The sequence below is a fragment of the Aedes albopictus genome, chromosome 2 (assembly GCF_035046485.1).
Source record: "Aedes albopictus strain Foshan chromosome 2, AalbF5, whole genome shotgun sequence".
In the NCBI taxonomy this organism is placed as follows: domain Eukaryota; kingdom Metazoa; phylum Arthropoda; class Insecta; order Diptera; family Culicidae; genus Aedes; species Aedes albopictus.
The window spans coordinates 138,162,413-138,178,981 of NC_085137.1; the positions used below are offsets into that span (position 1 = coordinate 138,162,413).

Below are 16,569 nucleotides of genomic sequence, written 5' to 3' on the forward strand. Positions count from 1 at the left end.
CCGCCGTCGTTGGCACAATACTTGGATCGGGATGCTGTCTCTGGTGAGAGCTCCCGTCCGTACCGTACCATGCGGGGGTGCACTCAATCTAAAATCTACCGCCATTACGGCATGCGCAGTTTGCCTACCGCGATTGGTAACCGGCGCGGCGCGGTGGCGTAGCAGCCAACCAGCAAGCAAGCGCATTTTCCACGCTCGGAACGGAGTTTTCCTCGGCTAGAATTGATACTTTTAGAGGCGAGTCATAATTCTTAAACGCTTGAAATGCAGTTTGACTACATGCATGAAGAGGTAGGCTAAAATTATGCGCGCCGGTTGCCGTGGACCTCTCTACCTACAACAGATATGTTCAGCAGGAGAAAAAAAAAAACAAATTGCAAAACTTGTTGAAAAAGTAGGAAAAACGTGTTGAACCGGCTCGAAAGACATTCGGCTGTGTGTGACGGTGCGGTGTGTGTGGATGCATGGATGTGGACGGTCAATGCTGACGACTGGCATTTCGCTCCTTGGAACGATCGATGCGGTCATCCACCATATGCGCGGGAGAGAAATTTTTATTAGGTATTCGGCTTCTGGGTTGGGCTTGTGGTGTATTGTATGATTTAAGGAAAAATAAACTTAATGCGTTATTGCCGAAAATCCAATCCAATCGGCCTTCGAACCACCATACCGCCGAAATCAGTACATAATTTTTAGCTTGGAAATGTTAGTGGAGCAAAATTATCTAATGAAGTCTTTCGAAGAGTATATAAAGAGGGACCAACGCATAAGCGTACCACAATGGGTTCAAACAGCGCCCTTAAAACGGCACTGTAATAACGCATAAAGCGTAAAAAGAGCCTATAGCTCTTTACCACAGCGGGTCAAGAACATCAGAACGTCGTGAAGATTTAGGTTTCTGAAGTCAGTTTCCTGAGTCAGTCAGTTCTGAGTTCAGTTTCTGAGTTCTCAGAAACGCAGTTGCGCAAAAACTGGACAGTTACATATTAAGTAATACAAAGCTCCATAACCGGATCCACAGATATCACAAACAAATGAATCAGCTTGATCAATATTCGCCATATGATAGCTGAGTCGGCAGTGGCCAGTCAATGTGTTGACCAGCATGCTTCAATTCTGCTTAGACAGATTAGTTAGATAATTCGCAACCCCAAGAGATGGCTCAGTATAATACAATTTCGTTTGACGACATGACTCCAAACTATTCCAGTATTGTTTGTGATGAGTGGCAGCTCACGTGTCAATCTGAAGCTTTACCCTACACTTCGATACCGGAATAGCTGGCACAGGGCCAATGAAGTCATGTGATGCTCCAGTGCGACCTAAAACATCAGCCATTTCATTTCCAGCGATGGAAGAATGGCCAGGTACACATATAAGGTGAACAGCGTTTGCTGAATTCAGCTTCTGGGTTTGAGTTCGACAAGCGATACTATCCTCGACCTGGAGTTGGCCGAAGCAAGTGCTTTAATAGGCTATCTGAACAGAAATATATGGCTTTGCCCATTAAGTGCTGATTGCACTCCGCAGTGAAAAACGGTGCAGTGTCTATCAAGTGGGTAAGACTGATGTAGCCTTAGCTCACGAGAGTGGACCCAGCACACCAGCTTGATGTTTGAGTAGGAAGCCATCAGTGTAACATACGATGCCGTTTGAAATACTTAACTTCAGATATCCAGATGTCCACTCTTCCCGGGAAGGGAATTCTGTGGAAAATGTCCTATATGGGAAAATACAAGCAATTGTATAATCACTTGGAGAAAGGACAATTTTATCCCAATTCACCAAAAGTGGAAACAACGAGGTGTGCGTTTTTTTTTTTTTTTTTTTTTTATTTTTTTTTTTTTTTTTTTTTTTATTTTTTTTTTTTTTTTTTTATTTTTTTTTTTATTTTTTTTTTTTATTTTTATTTTTTTTTTATTTTTATTTTTTTTTTTTTTTTTTGTTTTTTTTTTTTTTTTATTTTTTTTTTTTTGCGTTGATGTGCGGTTCACAGGAGTTTCCTCTAGTAGACCGAGTACCCGTAGACGGTAAGTGCAAGAAAGTGCTTCTTGTTTGAGATGAATGTGTAGTGGAGCAACGTCAAAGAAAACTTCGAGCGCTGCCGTAGAACTTGAAGAGAACGCTCCAGACATTGCCATTAGGCACATCCTTTGAAGATGGCCTAACTTTGATTGGACCGTTCTCATTTCGCCCTTTTGCCACCACACCAGACATCCATAGGCCAATATTGGCCGAACAACAGTTGTGTACAAGGTTGTGTAGATCCATTTGATATAGCTTTCTTGATTCTGAACTCAATGTGAGGCGTCCAGGAAAGCTTGGAATCAAGAATAACTCCAACGTACTGTTCAGTCACATTGATTTCAGAATCAAAGAGACGCAAAGTTTGATCGCCATTATGGTTTTGCCTTTCCGTAAAAAGAACAATAGATGTTTTACTCGGATTAACCGAAAGGCCATACTGGCGTCACCAACCGTTAACTACCTGAAGGGCGCTATGCATCAGGGTGGTGATACACATACCAACTAACAATGTTAGATAGTCGTCGGCAAAACCATAAGTGGAAAACCGGTATTATTGAGTTGCCTCAATAACGTATCTGCTACGAGATTCCACAAAAGTGGTGACAAGACTCCCCCTTAGGGGCATCCACAAACACTCAATTTCCCAATCCCAGCTAGACGCAGTGTCGAGAAGAGATATCCGTTTTTGAGCATTTGATGAATCCATTTGGAAATCATTGGAAACCAATCCATTTGGATCCAATCCATTTGGAGACATACCATGACTTTGTGCGGCCTCCAATATGGCATCGAAAGGCACATTGTCAAAGGCACCCTAGATATCTAAAAAAACATCCCAAACAAGTTTTCTTTTAAGCGAATGCTTTCTCGATATCGTAAACAACCTTGTGTAAAAGAGTCACAGTGGACTTACCAGATTGGTAGGCATGTTGGTTCACATGAAGAGGCACATTGGCCAGATGAACATCACGGATGTGATGGTCGACAATGCGCTCTAAGCATTTCAGAAGAAAAGAGGTCAAACTGATAGGTCTGAAACTCTTTGCTTCTTCATACGTCGCACGACCCACTTTCGGAATAAACTTTACAGTAATATGCCGCCAGGATTTGGGAATATACCCTGTAGCAAAACTGCAAACAAGTAGTTTTTTCAAAACATGTTTGAAATAATCAAATCCCTTCTGAAGCAAAATAGGATAAATCCCATCTGCCCCAGAAGATTTGAAAGGAGCGAAGCTATTCAGTGCCCATTCAATCGATTTTAAAGTTATGATACTCCGAGCCGAAGCTAAAGAATCATAACTACAAGAAAAGACATCAGGTTCATCCGAAGATGTAATATCCACACATCCGGGGAAGTGTGTACTGAATAACATTCCAAAACTTCCTCATCAGAGGAAGTGAAATCACCATTTGGCTAACGAAGTTCGTTCACTTGAAAATCCTTTGATTTTGCAAGGATTTTGTTCAATCGACTGGCTTCACTCAGACTGGAAACATTTGTACAAAGGTTTTTCTAGCCGGATCGTTCAGCAGACCGAAGAGCTTTCTGGTGGGCCTTGCGAGCTAACCTGAAAGCCTCCGATCCAGCCGAACGTCGTCTGTTCCAACTCTTTCTACATTGTTTCCTGAGCTTCGCCAGATCAGAGTTCCACCAAGGGGTTCCTCTTGTGGTCTTCACAGACCGCAGAGGGCAAGCTTTTTCAAAAGCTTCTATGATGAAGGCCGTTGTAGTATCAACGGCATCATCTAAATCACTTGGAGTGTCAATTGATAGTGAGTATCCATGAAATTTGGCTGCAACCAAATCGTTAAAGAGATCCCAGTTGGTTGACCGGGGGTTCCTGAAACGCAAAGTTTGCGATGTAACATTTATATGTTCAAACAAGATGTAGCGATGGTCAGATAAAAATTCTTCATTTGACACATGCCAATTGGTCAGCTCGTGACTAATTCTGCTAGAGAAAAGCGTTATGTCTAACACTTCCTCTCTAGCAGATACCATGAAGGTTGGGCGGTTGCCTATGTTAAGTAATGCAAGATCTGTACTACTTAAGTACTCCATCAAACTGGAGCCTTTCAAATTGATGTCTGAGCTGCCCCTGATTATATGGTGAGCATTAGCATCACTACCAACAATTAGCGGAAGGCCTTTTGAAGTGCAGTATGCAATGACTTGCTTGAAAGTATCCTCATGATGAGGTAAATGAACCGAACAATAAACGTATTTCCTGTTGAGGTTTCCAACAGATACATCGATTGTGATAACACATACATCTCTAGTAGTTAGTTCAGAGATGAGTGTAGCAACGATTGTGTTGTTGACAAGCACACATGCTCGAGGCATGACACGTGAGTTTGCCATTTCATTTTTACTGAAAGTAGCAAACACCGGATTCACAAGGTTTCCTAGATAGAAATTCCCCATACGAAAGTAAGGTTCTTGGACTAACGCCACTTGGGCTGTACCATTTTGCATAAGTCTACAAAGAGTGATCGTTGCTGTTCTTTTGTGCTGAAGATTGATCTGAGCTATCCTAACCGTAGCCACTACCCAAACTAGGCAAGATTAAACTCTTAACAATCACAGTACAAAAAAGAACAGCAACAATGAAGCCAGATCGGTATCGATTTGAGTGCGCCAAAGGCGAGGAGGCACAGAATACACTGTGTAAAACGCATAATGCGAAACCATATAGGTGAAAATTTAAACTAACTAATAACATCTTCATAATCCCGCCCTTATACAGCCTCAAATATGAGAATGAAGAAGGGCAGCTGATTGTCTCGGAGAAACACAAGGTCCACCGCGCTATTGCTACGGTTAGCACAGTAAGGGCAAATACTGTGGAGGGTGCCCTGGTACTCCACAGGCTCCGTTTGCGATTATGTTTTTATAAGACCCCCCTAACCATTCATTCCTAGGCACGGTAAGCATGAAGCCGCATCACATCATGAATCAGGGGTCACCTGTTGATGGATTCTGACCACCGGAACAGGCTGTCCGTAGTGTTATTCTTAGCCAATTGAGACAATCGCTACCGACACTACACAGCTATCTAGGCTGATCGAGAAAAGAAGTTGATATTGATAATCAACTTCATACGGGCTCGAACAGCCGGCCAAGACAGTTTGGACAACCCTAAATATCCCGAAGGTTTATAATAGCATCAGGCTGAAGTCGACCTGGTCCAGTAACCGTGGTTGATTATGCAACGTTACTCAGTATAAGAGATGTAACTACTGTTACGAGTGTAGACCTGAAGTTCTGAACTCCAAGGTAGTTTGAATGACCTGGAATATCTCTAAATGACATTAAAGATTTCAAGAGCTTTACGGATCTCAGTAGATTATGTATGCTATTATTTTTGGCAAAAACACATAAAATTATTCTTGTAGAGACAAGAATGAAGGTTAAATGAATACATATGTACGAAACCCATATCCAATTTCAGCTATTAGAACAACTGGTATGTCAATTATTTCATTTCTCCAAACTTTATGGTGTTAAGGATGTTCTAGGTTGTCAGTGAAGTCTCAAAGTGAAAAAATATTCTCAGTTTTTCTTAATAGAGGACTTAATTTGCAACAGCTTTGCCGAACACTGTGTTCTATTTTATTAAATGTGTAAATTTATACAGCCATGTCTATGTTGGGGTCATATATGACCCCTCCGGCTCCAAAGGGTTAAATGCATCCGTGGGAGATGGCTCATCAGGCGGTGAATAAACCGAACAATAGACGTATTTCCTGTTGAAGTTTCCAACAGATACATCAATTGAAATAGCACATACATCGCCGGTGTTTAATGCAGAAATGAGTGTAGCAACGATTGTGTTGTTGGCAAAACAGCTGATACCGGGTTCACAAGGTTTCCTAGATAGAAATTCCCCTTAGTAGTAGTAAGTAAGTAATTAAGGTTCTTGGGCTGTACCATATTGCGTAAGTCTGCAAAGATTGATCGTTGCTGTTCTTTTATGCTGAATATAGGAATAGGAATAGGAAATATTAAAGTTTTTACAATCACAGCACAACCAAGAACTGCATCGAAAAACCAGATCGGTATCGATTAGAAAACGCCAAAGTCAAGGATACGCAGAATACACTGTGTAAATCGCATAATATTAAACTAATCAACAGTAAGGGTAAACACTGTGGAGGGTGCCCTGGTACTCCACAGGCTACATTTGCGATTAAGTTTTTATTAGACCCCCTTAACCATGCATTTCTAAGCACGGTAAGCATAAAATCGCTTAAAATCATGAATTAGGGGTCACCTGAACAGTGGATTCCTACCACTGGGAATGTTATGAAGGACAAACGTCTTGAAATCCCGCTCCAACAGTGCATCAGAACTTCAGACGCACATATCTCAAGTATAAAGCTTTCAACCTGCATTTTATTATTCTGTTCTTGCTCACTATTGTAAGAAGCTTAAAATAAGAAGCGCAAGTGCGTGGTTTTGTTTACGAAGATCTCGTGTGCTTTCGAAATCGTGAGTAGGTACCAAAATCAACCATTGTGGCGGCCATTTTGGGATTCTAACAAGTCTGTCCTTAAAAATTGAACTTTCTCGCTCAAAGTGAACATCTAATGTTAAATGATTGTATTCTAACAAAATTGATAAATTTTAGCTTTGAAATTTATCTCACCTGTCTATCTTTGATGATCATCGGTTGCCTCTCATTCCATGTTGCTCCATGTTGCCGCCTTGTGCCACCGTACCGGTACCGATGCTCCACTCGCCTGCCGTAAATTTCCAAGCCAATTCATCCTCCGCAAACACTCCTCCTACCTCTCTCTATACACTTTGTGAATCCGTTTTCATAAATATTTAAAAGTTTTGAATCGTATAATCAACAACTAGAATAACTATAGCGCGCATCATCAGGGTGTGTCCCCTTCAATTTAAATAACTACTTGCTATTTATGGCCTATACAGAGCAGTATAAAAACTTGTCTTCTTTAAACTCTACACTTGAAGTAAAAATAAAACACAACTAGAACGATTGATTTCACTACATGTACACTGTCAGTCCGTACTTCCGTCGCACACCTCCCTGTCTAATATATGAATTGCTCTCCTCGCTGCTACCTACACTGACTGCTGCTTCGACTTCGAATACTTTGGCTGGGCAATGATTGGCGCTGCCGGCGGCAAAGCCGCCAATTTCACTGGGATGTTGGGAAAAACTATTGACGCGAACGTGCTGCTGACTCCTTCCGGTGACGAAACCGTGCACTAATCGTAAACACATGCTTACTCGATCACCACGGAATGGTTGGACTGGGAGGATGGCACACCGGAGTCCGCTACTACGTCGTCGTCATGGTAAAATCGGAGCTGCCGGCCTTCTGGACGGTGTCGGCCTACTACCTACTGCAATCGGCCATTACTATGTACATAAGCGTGAGGGGGACGCAACTGTCCGAAAGGGTCGTAGAAGTACGCAAAGCGTGGGCAGAGGTACGTCCCAGCGGGGTCCTCTAAAACTGTCTGACCTGGAACAAGGATAGAGACTAAGATGATTGCACATTATAAATACAGCAAACACACACACAGTTTGGCGGGAACCATAGGGGAGGGGGGGTAGGTTTCTTGGGGGACGACGACGGGAGGAGTTACACATTGATCAGCAATGGGAAAGGGGAAGTGGAGTGGTCGTGGCAGTCGGAAGCAAGCGTGAGAGGGGAGATCATCCCAATAAAGTGAAGCTATTTGGGTTAGGATTATTGGTTTTTCCATCCGTGCGCGGTGGATCGATACTTGTGAGGCGAACAGCTGCACGCTGCTCGAGAATTAGATCATCCATGAACATTACCAATAGTGAATTTTGTGAGGGGCGTGTAAGCTCTTGCAGTTCGATCACAGAAAAAATAGGTTCTTAGAAGGTTGGGAGATGGAATGGAGCTTATGGGAAATTGTTTGGCCAATGAGGATGGCGTGTGTTAGTTTTGTTTTGAAAAATATAAGATATAAGTATAAGTATGCTCTACTCAACTAGTGGAAATTTACGTCAATCAAAATCATAAGATAGAAGATAGATTTCCAGATCAATTTCCAGATATGATGTTTTTTAGAGGATGTATTTGACAAACCTGGAAGATTTGATGATCGTAGTAGGCTGTGCGCGCGAGCGGCTGCGTTCTAGAAACTGTCACGCGTTTTCTTTGCTTCGCGTTGTTTTGATTATGGCCGACCGAATTGAAAAACGGCTGGTGTTACAAATTTTCAAATTTTGCCTCGAAAAGTGCTTGTAAATTGATATCCGGATAATTTGCGATTATTATGACAATTTGTCTTAATATCATCGGGGCGCCGAAATTCGTCTTCATTTTTGCGGCATTTGATGGTAGTTTTGCTGATATTGTTGCTGAATGTCCGAGACACGCAAATGAAAGTCAACAACTTCGTCTCGAGAGTACTGGAATTCGTATACATAATTTGGTGGGTCTGTTCCTGTACATTGTTGTGGTACCTAAATGTTGACCAAACGTATCCTTTGGACTTAACCCTTCCAATAATTTCCCAAATTTCCATGACGCATAGGCCTGAGATGACGTAGAGGTCTCTGCATACCTTTCATAGGTGTCCAACTAATCTTCCTTTTCCATTCCTCAGCTGCCGCAAGGACGTGGCCAGAACAGTTACCATCCGTTTGAGGATTGCGTCAATCTTGTCTTATAGTCAGTGATTAGCCCCAAATTTCTGTGCTTGCTAAATGCAAATACTAATGCTTATACCATAGATAGAATACCAAGATATAAATGTCAGGAACAAATTCAGTTCAATTTGTGATGCCAGTTCTTCCCCCAGGTTTCCCCCAGTAAATCGCCCAATACTGGCTTGTTTAACGCGACGCTTCTTATATCAGTTTGCTCCGCCCATATTTACCAAAATAAAACCAAGTACGCCATGACAACGAGCAAACCGTTTGTTTATGAATCTAATGCCGGAGAAGAAAAAAATCTACCACCGGTTCCAGCACCGCTCTGCTAGAGACCTAAAAGATTAGTACCTATCCCATACCGTCAATGTGACACCCGATCCTCCAACCGTGTATGATAAGAGGAGGCAGTTGATGAGCCAACACTCCACACGCACAGCGCAATGGTTGAAGCAGCCTCGGATGCAGCCAACTATGTTGGTCCTTCCCTCTGGGATCTCCAAGATCGCCGGACTAACATCCGCGCCCACAACCATAAACCAAGCCCTTCGGTGGTCCCACACGAATGCTTCTTATGACCATTGCCACCTCGCCTTCATGCCTTTACGTCTTCTCCCTGCCTCGCATAACCACCACCACGGCATAAATATCACAAGGCAGGCTAGTAACCTATGTAAACATACATTTTGGATGTAAACATGTGACATCATTCTAATCATTCCTCACATGATCAAATTGATGTGGAGTACTAGATCGCCTCTGAACGATTTGAATTACGTCATCAAAAAACTGTCAGTTTTCCGGAAGATATCACCTTCTAAATGTTGTACACCGTGACCACCACTATCCATCCACTACCCGTTGTTAAGGACGCCAATTGGGTTGTTTAGTGAATAAAATATTGCTATTTTCTATAGCCTAATCGAAAGAGCTCATTTTTATGAGTATAACGTGATTTTATTGGATTCCAATTCCTTTGTTTTGATGGTTAAAATAACAAAACAGTTTTAATTTTCGTGGATAGAATAACAGTTCAATCGATAAAGTGACAGTTCGACCCGAACAAAAAAAAATCCCCATACAAACTTTAAATGAATTTTAAAAATAGTTCCCGGACTCCAAAAATTATGAAATTTAAGATTTCGACTAATTTTTGGGCGGAGAATCCGATTATGAAATAATCCTGATACCTCTAAAGAACCCAATTCTGCTGTCGGTTATTGCGAGGTTCAAAACCGAAACCGAAATCGACCTGCGACTGATCATTAAGCTGTCGTCCATACGCACGTACGTCAACCGTGGTGGTTCGAAACCGGTGCCCAACGGTGTCGTTCGGCCCATCCATGTGCGTGTTCTTCTACAGTAGCACCTAGGATGTTATAGTCACTTGAAAAAAAAAAAACGGAACCCATGGCGTCACAAAAAATTCGCCAGTTTCGTATTGATTGTTGCTTATACATTTGACGAACCTCGAAGTCATTGCTTGCCCGAAATTTGACACAATACTGCAGCTCGAGCAAGAATTGAAACCGATCCGACGTTTTGGGCCTTTATTGGTTCTTTTTCTAAATCCTCAGAAAAATGACGAATAAAGGTTTGGGTTGGATCAGAATTTTTAAAAATAACATTCTAGCTGGTCTTCCAACAGCAAAATTTATTTCATGAGTTTGATATTCTATAAAGTATCAATCTACCTATAAAGATTCATCAAGCCTTAATAACTGCATTTTCAAAAGGCCTTATTTCAAAGCTTTTTTCGATGAATTAACTAGAAACCTATTATTTTTGGCAGGAACTACTGGCAACTACAAGGATAACACCATAAAATTTTTGATTCGATCGCAATATTTGATCAGATATTTCAAATGATGTTTTGATTCAATTTCGCCCCACTGACCCTTTGTCATCCCCAACGACGATATATCCAAATGTTCATAGCCATCGCTAGAATAGTAATAATCACACTAATCTATCGCCTCACGCCTGGCATACACGCACCAATGTGTGAACCTTCTGCCAAACATATCCTACCACCACTCCGACATCCGCATGAATTTGTGCAGTCGCAAAGGTATATTCGGTCTGATGTGGATACAAACGATTGCAATCATCACTTCCTTCCCCTTCCCTACATTGACCTGCAACCTGACGTGGCAGGCGTCATTGTCACCGAAAAATAGAAGATCATCAACGCTCACACACTGAAGATGCCTGCGAGTCGCCGTCAGATATCTCATTGGTTCCTTGTGTAAGTGTAGCTGGTCTAAGCGATACTGGAGCAGCATCAACGGGCGGTCAATCAAGCTCAAGCTCAAACTCAAGCAAGTCTTTAGTTCCAGTGGACTGATATTAGACACGAATGACAACTTATTTGGTAAAGTGTATTTAATAAAATGAAATAATAAAGTGCACTGATCTAACTGAAAACATAGTTGATTGTACATCACATTCAAGCGTAAAAACGATCAATTTTCCTGCCTTTTCCATGCAGTAAAACTAGAGATTTGCATCTTCAAAGTTTGAGAGCAATGATTGATGATTCCGATGACGCCCCGTCAAGCCTTAAGCTAGCTCATCCTAATTCATGTTAATTTTTGTTTGTGATTGTTGACGTATGCCCCTGCCCCTTCAGAGTAAAGTCTCTCTAAACAAAAAAATAAATAAAAAAATGATGACGTATAACCCGACATAAACCTATCATTGGCCTGTTTTTATTTTGGCCACTAACGGCCGATTTCTTCGCCCTGGCTTAAGCGTTAAACCTGGCTTACCGATGATGATTAACCTGGGCTTGTTAGGGGAATATCTGTAAATAAAAAGAAAATCGCGTTAAGTACTGTTCCTTAGAATTCCACTAAGAATTTGCATCCTTTGACAGATACGTATTTCGACCTCAGCTGTAAGGTCGTCTTCAGTGTCTTGTACTTGACTCGACTCAAGTACAAGACACTGAAGACGACCTTACAGTTGAGGTCGAAATAAGTATCTGTCAAAGGATGCAAATTCTTAGTGGAATTCAAAGGAACAGTACTTAACGCGACTGGCTTACCGGTTAAGCCAAAGTGAAGAAATCTACCCTAAATCAAACATAGATACAACAGTTATCCGATGTTTGCCCAACAGTGGTCCAACATTCGATCAAATTCGACTCAATTTTTACCCGACATCTGGTAATTTTACTGTCTGGTGTTTTTTTTTTGGGTTTTTCGTGTTTTGTGTCCGGTAAAGATCCCAGTACACAGCGTCAATATTTGTCCAAAAAGAAATCAATGCTCAAACATATTTTTTGACTCGATCAAATTTTCATTAGTGTCAAACAAATGTTGATTCTCGAGTGCATTCCTTGTCAAATATTTGACCCTGTGTACTTGAGTGTTCATTCAAATGACAAGGAATCACTTCTCATTTGAAGAGAGCCCTCGTCTAGGCCCTGGTTGATTGAAATACTTTTAAACGTGAAGCTTCAGGAATCTTCAGGAAGCATTTTTGGTATGCCCCTGAAGATCCCCTTGGAACGCCTCTGAAACTCCATGAAACGTCCTTGAAACCCCCTGAAACATCCCTGGGACCCCACACTGGGGCAGGATTGAAAATACACGGAAAAAACCTCTAGCTCGTCGAGATGTCGAGATCCTCATTTGGTGTCTTCAGAGAAAATATTTCTATGAACAAGGTCGATATTCTGAGCGGTAGGTAATTTTTCTTACGTTATTCGCATAAAAGTCCTATAAGTCATTTTGGCCATCTTTCATTTTAGCGATATGGTGTCTTCGGCAAAGTTGTTCGGCTATTTATGCTGAAAAAGTTTGCTGAAGACGTAAAATTTCCAAAGCCTACTATTCTTGAGATATTACCCGATTTATAAAATACCTACCTAAAATCGATTTTTTTCAATCAAATACGTATTTAAACAAATTTAATGTCCGTTTTCGAGTTATAACAATGAAAAATACTAAAATAACACATATATCGAGGAAATTAGTTGTAAAAAATAAAATATACATTGATTTTATATAGAAAGTTCCCGAAAATAACGCAAAATGTATATAGGACGTTCTTGCAGTCGGGCAAATTCGGGCAAGTGTTTTCATCGGCAATCATCTAAAAAATACGTCAGCTTTCATGTAAAAAAATTTCACAGACATGATTTTTAATGATTTTTTCTAAATTGGGTTCAAAGTTTACTGTTTTGGGTAAATTAGTACAAAAATCGTGCTCATAAATTACTACGTTTTAAGATGCCAAGTGAACCTTGAAAAGTATAGATGCAATTCAGTCACAGGTTTAGTTGTTTCTAATCTCCAAATAAATTGTAAAATACAAAAACTGTCCCAAGCGCCAATGAAAGCATGCCTTGGTTTTATTATTCGTCAATGCATTACACATCATGAATATTTTTTGATCGTATGATTATTATCTTATTTAATAGATATATTAAAAAAACGTGAAGAGTTATAAGCATAATTAAATGTATTCATTGATCTAAAAACTCAAAAGCATGTGAGTGCAATTGTAGGAAAGCTTTTCAATTATTTTAACCTAGCCGTGCGTACTAAATATTTAAATATTTTACGTACTAAGCAAAATTAATAACAATTCATCAAAAATATACCAGTAAATAACTTTACTTTGTTATTTGATTCCTGATTCTATTATGTAGCTGTATTATAATTAGTGGCCATCACAGGAAGCAAACCTATGTCTAGATCTCTACATGTGTTGTAATACAGTCGTTGAATCATCACGCAAATACACCATCACGTGTGAATAAATACATTAACAAACAAACAACAATAAATCATTAACGAATGATAAAACCAAGGCATGCTTTTTTGGCGGCATTTGGGACATTTTTGTGTTTTACAATTTGTTTGGAGATTAGAAACAATTAAACCTGTGACTAGATTGTATCTATACTTTTTATGGTTCACTTGGCATCTTAAAACGTAGTAATTTATGAGCACAAATTTTGTACTAATTTACCCAAAACAGTAAACTTTGAACCCAATTTAGAAAAAATCATTAAAAATCATGTCTGTGAAATTTTTTTACATGAAAGCTGACGTATTTTTTAGATGATTGCCGATGAAAACACTTGCCCGAACTTGCCCGACTGCAAGAACGTCCTATATACATTTTGCGTTATTTTCGGGAACTTTCTATATAAAATCAATGTATATTTTATTTTTTCCAACTAATTTCCTCGATACATGATTTATTTTAGTATTTTCCATTATTATAACTCGAAAACGGACATTAAATCTGTTTAAAAAAGTATTTTAATGAAAAAAATCGATTTTAGGTAGGTATTTTATAAATCGGTGAATATCTCAAGAATAGTAGGCTTTGGAAATTTGACGTCTTCAGCAAACTTTTTCAGCACAAATAACCGAACAACTTTGCCGAAGACACCATATCGCTAAAATGAAAGATGGCCAAAATGACTTATAGGACTTTTATGCGAATAACGTAAGAAAAATAGACTGCCGCTCAGAATATCGACTATGTCCATAGACATATTTTCTCTGAAGACACTAAATGAGTATCTCGACATCTCGAGGAGCTAGAGGTTTTTTCCATGTATTTTCAATCCTGCCCCAGTGTGGACCCCCTGAAACCCATAGAATGCTCCTGAAACCCCCTGAAACATCCTGGAACGCTTTTTAAAGCCCCTGAAACACTCATAGAAACCCCTAGAACACCTATGGGACCCTCTTAACCCCCTGGAACACTCCTGGAACGCCTGTGAAACTCCTTCAAAACCCCTGGATCGCTACAAAAACCTCCTATAACGACCCTGGAATGCTCTAAAATACCCTTGGGACCCTCTTAACTCTCTGAATCCCGCTGGAACATTCCTGGAACATAATTAATTAATTATGTATCAATTTTTGCATCTAGACCAGCTGAGTGGAAGTTTTACTTAATTAAATTCCAAAAGCTAGACTTCACAAATACTACCCATTAGGATGTTCAAATTGGGACAAACGTTTGTCGCATATGGTCAATCGTCGCAGCAAGTTCAGGTTGCAACATTATCATTATTGTTGCGCGATGGTTGAAATTTGTCGTTTTTTTGTGTTTGTTTTTACGAAAGATTGTTTCAGAAGCATTTTAGAAGATATCCAGGAGATCTTGGAGGTGCAAGAGAGTTAAAGATGGATTTAATAGGAGTCTCAGCGCAGTTTCCGGAGGATTCAAGTGCGTTGAAAGGGGTTTTAAGGGTGTTTTATGGGGTTTCAGCAGCGTTTCAGACCATTCAAGGGGTTTCGAGAGCGTTTCAATAGCTGTTTCATGGGCGTTCCAGGAGATTTCTCGCTGACTTTTGGGGGTGGTTTTGAGAGACTTCTGATGCGTTTCATATTTTTTCAGGAAAGTTTCAACAGCGTATCAGTGGGTCTCAGAGAAATTTAAAAGGGGTTGGCAAGGAGTTTCAAAGCGTTTCAAGAGGTTTGAGGCGTTTTATAGGGTATCTAGATGTTTAGAGGGGTTGTAGTGGGGCGTTTCAGAAGGTTTTAAGGGATTTCTAGAGCACTTCAGGGGCTCTCAGGGCGTTTCAAGGGGATTTCAGGGCGTTCCAAACGAGTTCAGGCAGTGTTCCAAGGAAGTTTCATTGCAGTTCTGGTGCTCTCAGATCCTGGAAAATGGTCTACAACCCTCAAAAAACCGTTGAAACCACCTTCAACGCCCCAAAAAGCCTCTTGAAACACCCTGAAATCATACTAAAAAGCTTTTGAGACACATGCCTAAAACATTCTAAAACATTTATAACATCCCCAAAACACCACTAAGATCCTCTTGGAACCTAGGGGGCCCTGAATCGCCCATATTCGCAAGATCGATGTGAACGCAGCGCCAACTGTAGTTTTCAACACATTTCTGAAATTTTAACAATTAATTATACGAAGTTCATCTGTTATTGACAACATCCTTTTATCAATAAATCATCTAAAATACACATTTCAGCCTTCTGCTTATCAACAAGGATAAAACCTGCATCTCAGCTTAGTGTTCTATGAGTACTTTCACAGTTATGAAGCTGAGAGATTCCTTCGTCAATGACCATTTTGCATGTGTATTTCGTGTGAAAGATACGGCGAAACTCACCTTTTTTTGCTATTTTTTATGTTTTCGAGCACCAAAAAGCTAAAAAAGTATCTGGCCTCAGAGTGAGGCGAAACTACATGCGTTCCCTTATAGAACTATACTTTCAAAATCGGATTTCATACACATCCATAGGAAGGATCAAGGTAACTCCTGATTTTTTTCTCATGCGAAATATTTATCAGTTTTCCAGAAACCATTTTATAGAAATTTCGTTTAAAATGCTTTCCGTAAAATCTGAAAAACTATGCCGGGGCCGGTGGCGCAATTGGTCACACGTTTGCTTCATAAGCAGGTCATGGGTTCGATCCCAGCCCCGGAATTTCGTCAGTTGCTCTTTCCCCCTGAGAGCAGCTGATACTGACCCTCTTCTGAGCCCATGGCTCAAATTGACCCGGATACTTGGACATCGGTGAACGGCAACCCATAATGGACCCACAATCGGACTGGAAAAAGGAACAACCAACAGCCACTCATCAACATCCTCGTGCTCATCATTCTACCATGATAGGGTAGAAAGTGAAAGCAGCGCAACGGCAACCACTTCGATGTAGTAGAATTAGAATAGTATGCATTTAGGCGCTGCACAAAAGTGTAAGTACGGCTTCCAATTGGAATCGCTCACGCAGTGCATTAGTGGACGAAAGAGCTGTAAATTAGATTAAGTGGTTAAAAAAATCTGAAAAACTTTTTGCACCAGGAAAAACATTAAGAGATACCGTGATCCTTTGCCTGAATATGTATAAACCCCAATGTTGAAAATATTGCT

At 40.4% G+C, this 16,569-nt stretch overlaps 1 protein-coding gene across 5 annotated transcripts in view; it reads right to left on the reverse strand.

The window, feature by feature from the left end:
* Positions 1-16,569, reverse strand: part of LOC109410223 (protein held out wings) — a 108,946-nt gene that overhangs the window by 24,360 nt on the left and 68,017 nt on the right. For 3 of the 5 annotated variants that reach the window (XM_062850516.1, XM_062850519.1, XM_062850513.1), the window contains one exon: positions 6,681-7,530. Coding sequence is in view for 2 of the 5 variants with exons in the window: in XM_062850519.1 (XP_062706503.1) it covers positions 7,516-7,530 (15 nt within the window). In the remaining 3 variants the exon portion in view is untranslated. Of the gene's footprint in view, positions 1-6,680; positions 7,549-16,569 lie in introns of all 5 variants that reach the window. The other 2 variants (XM_062850518.1, XM_062850515.1) reach the window with 1 other exon arrangement.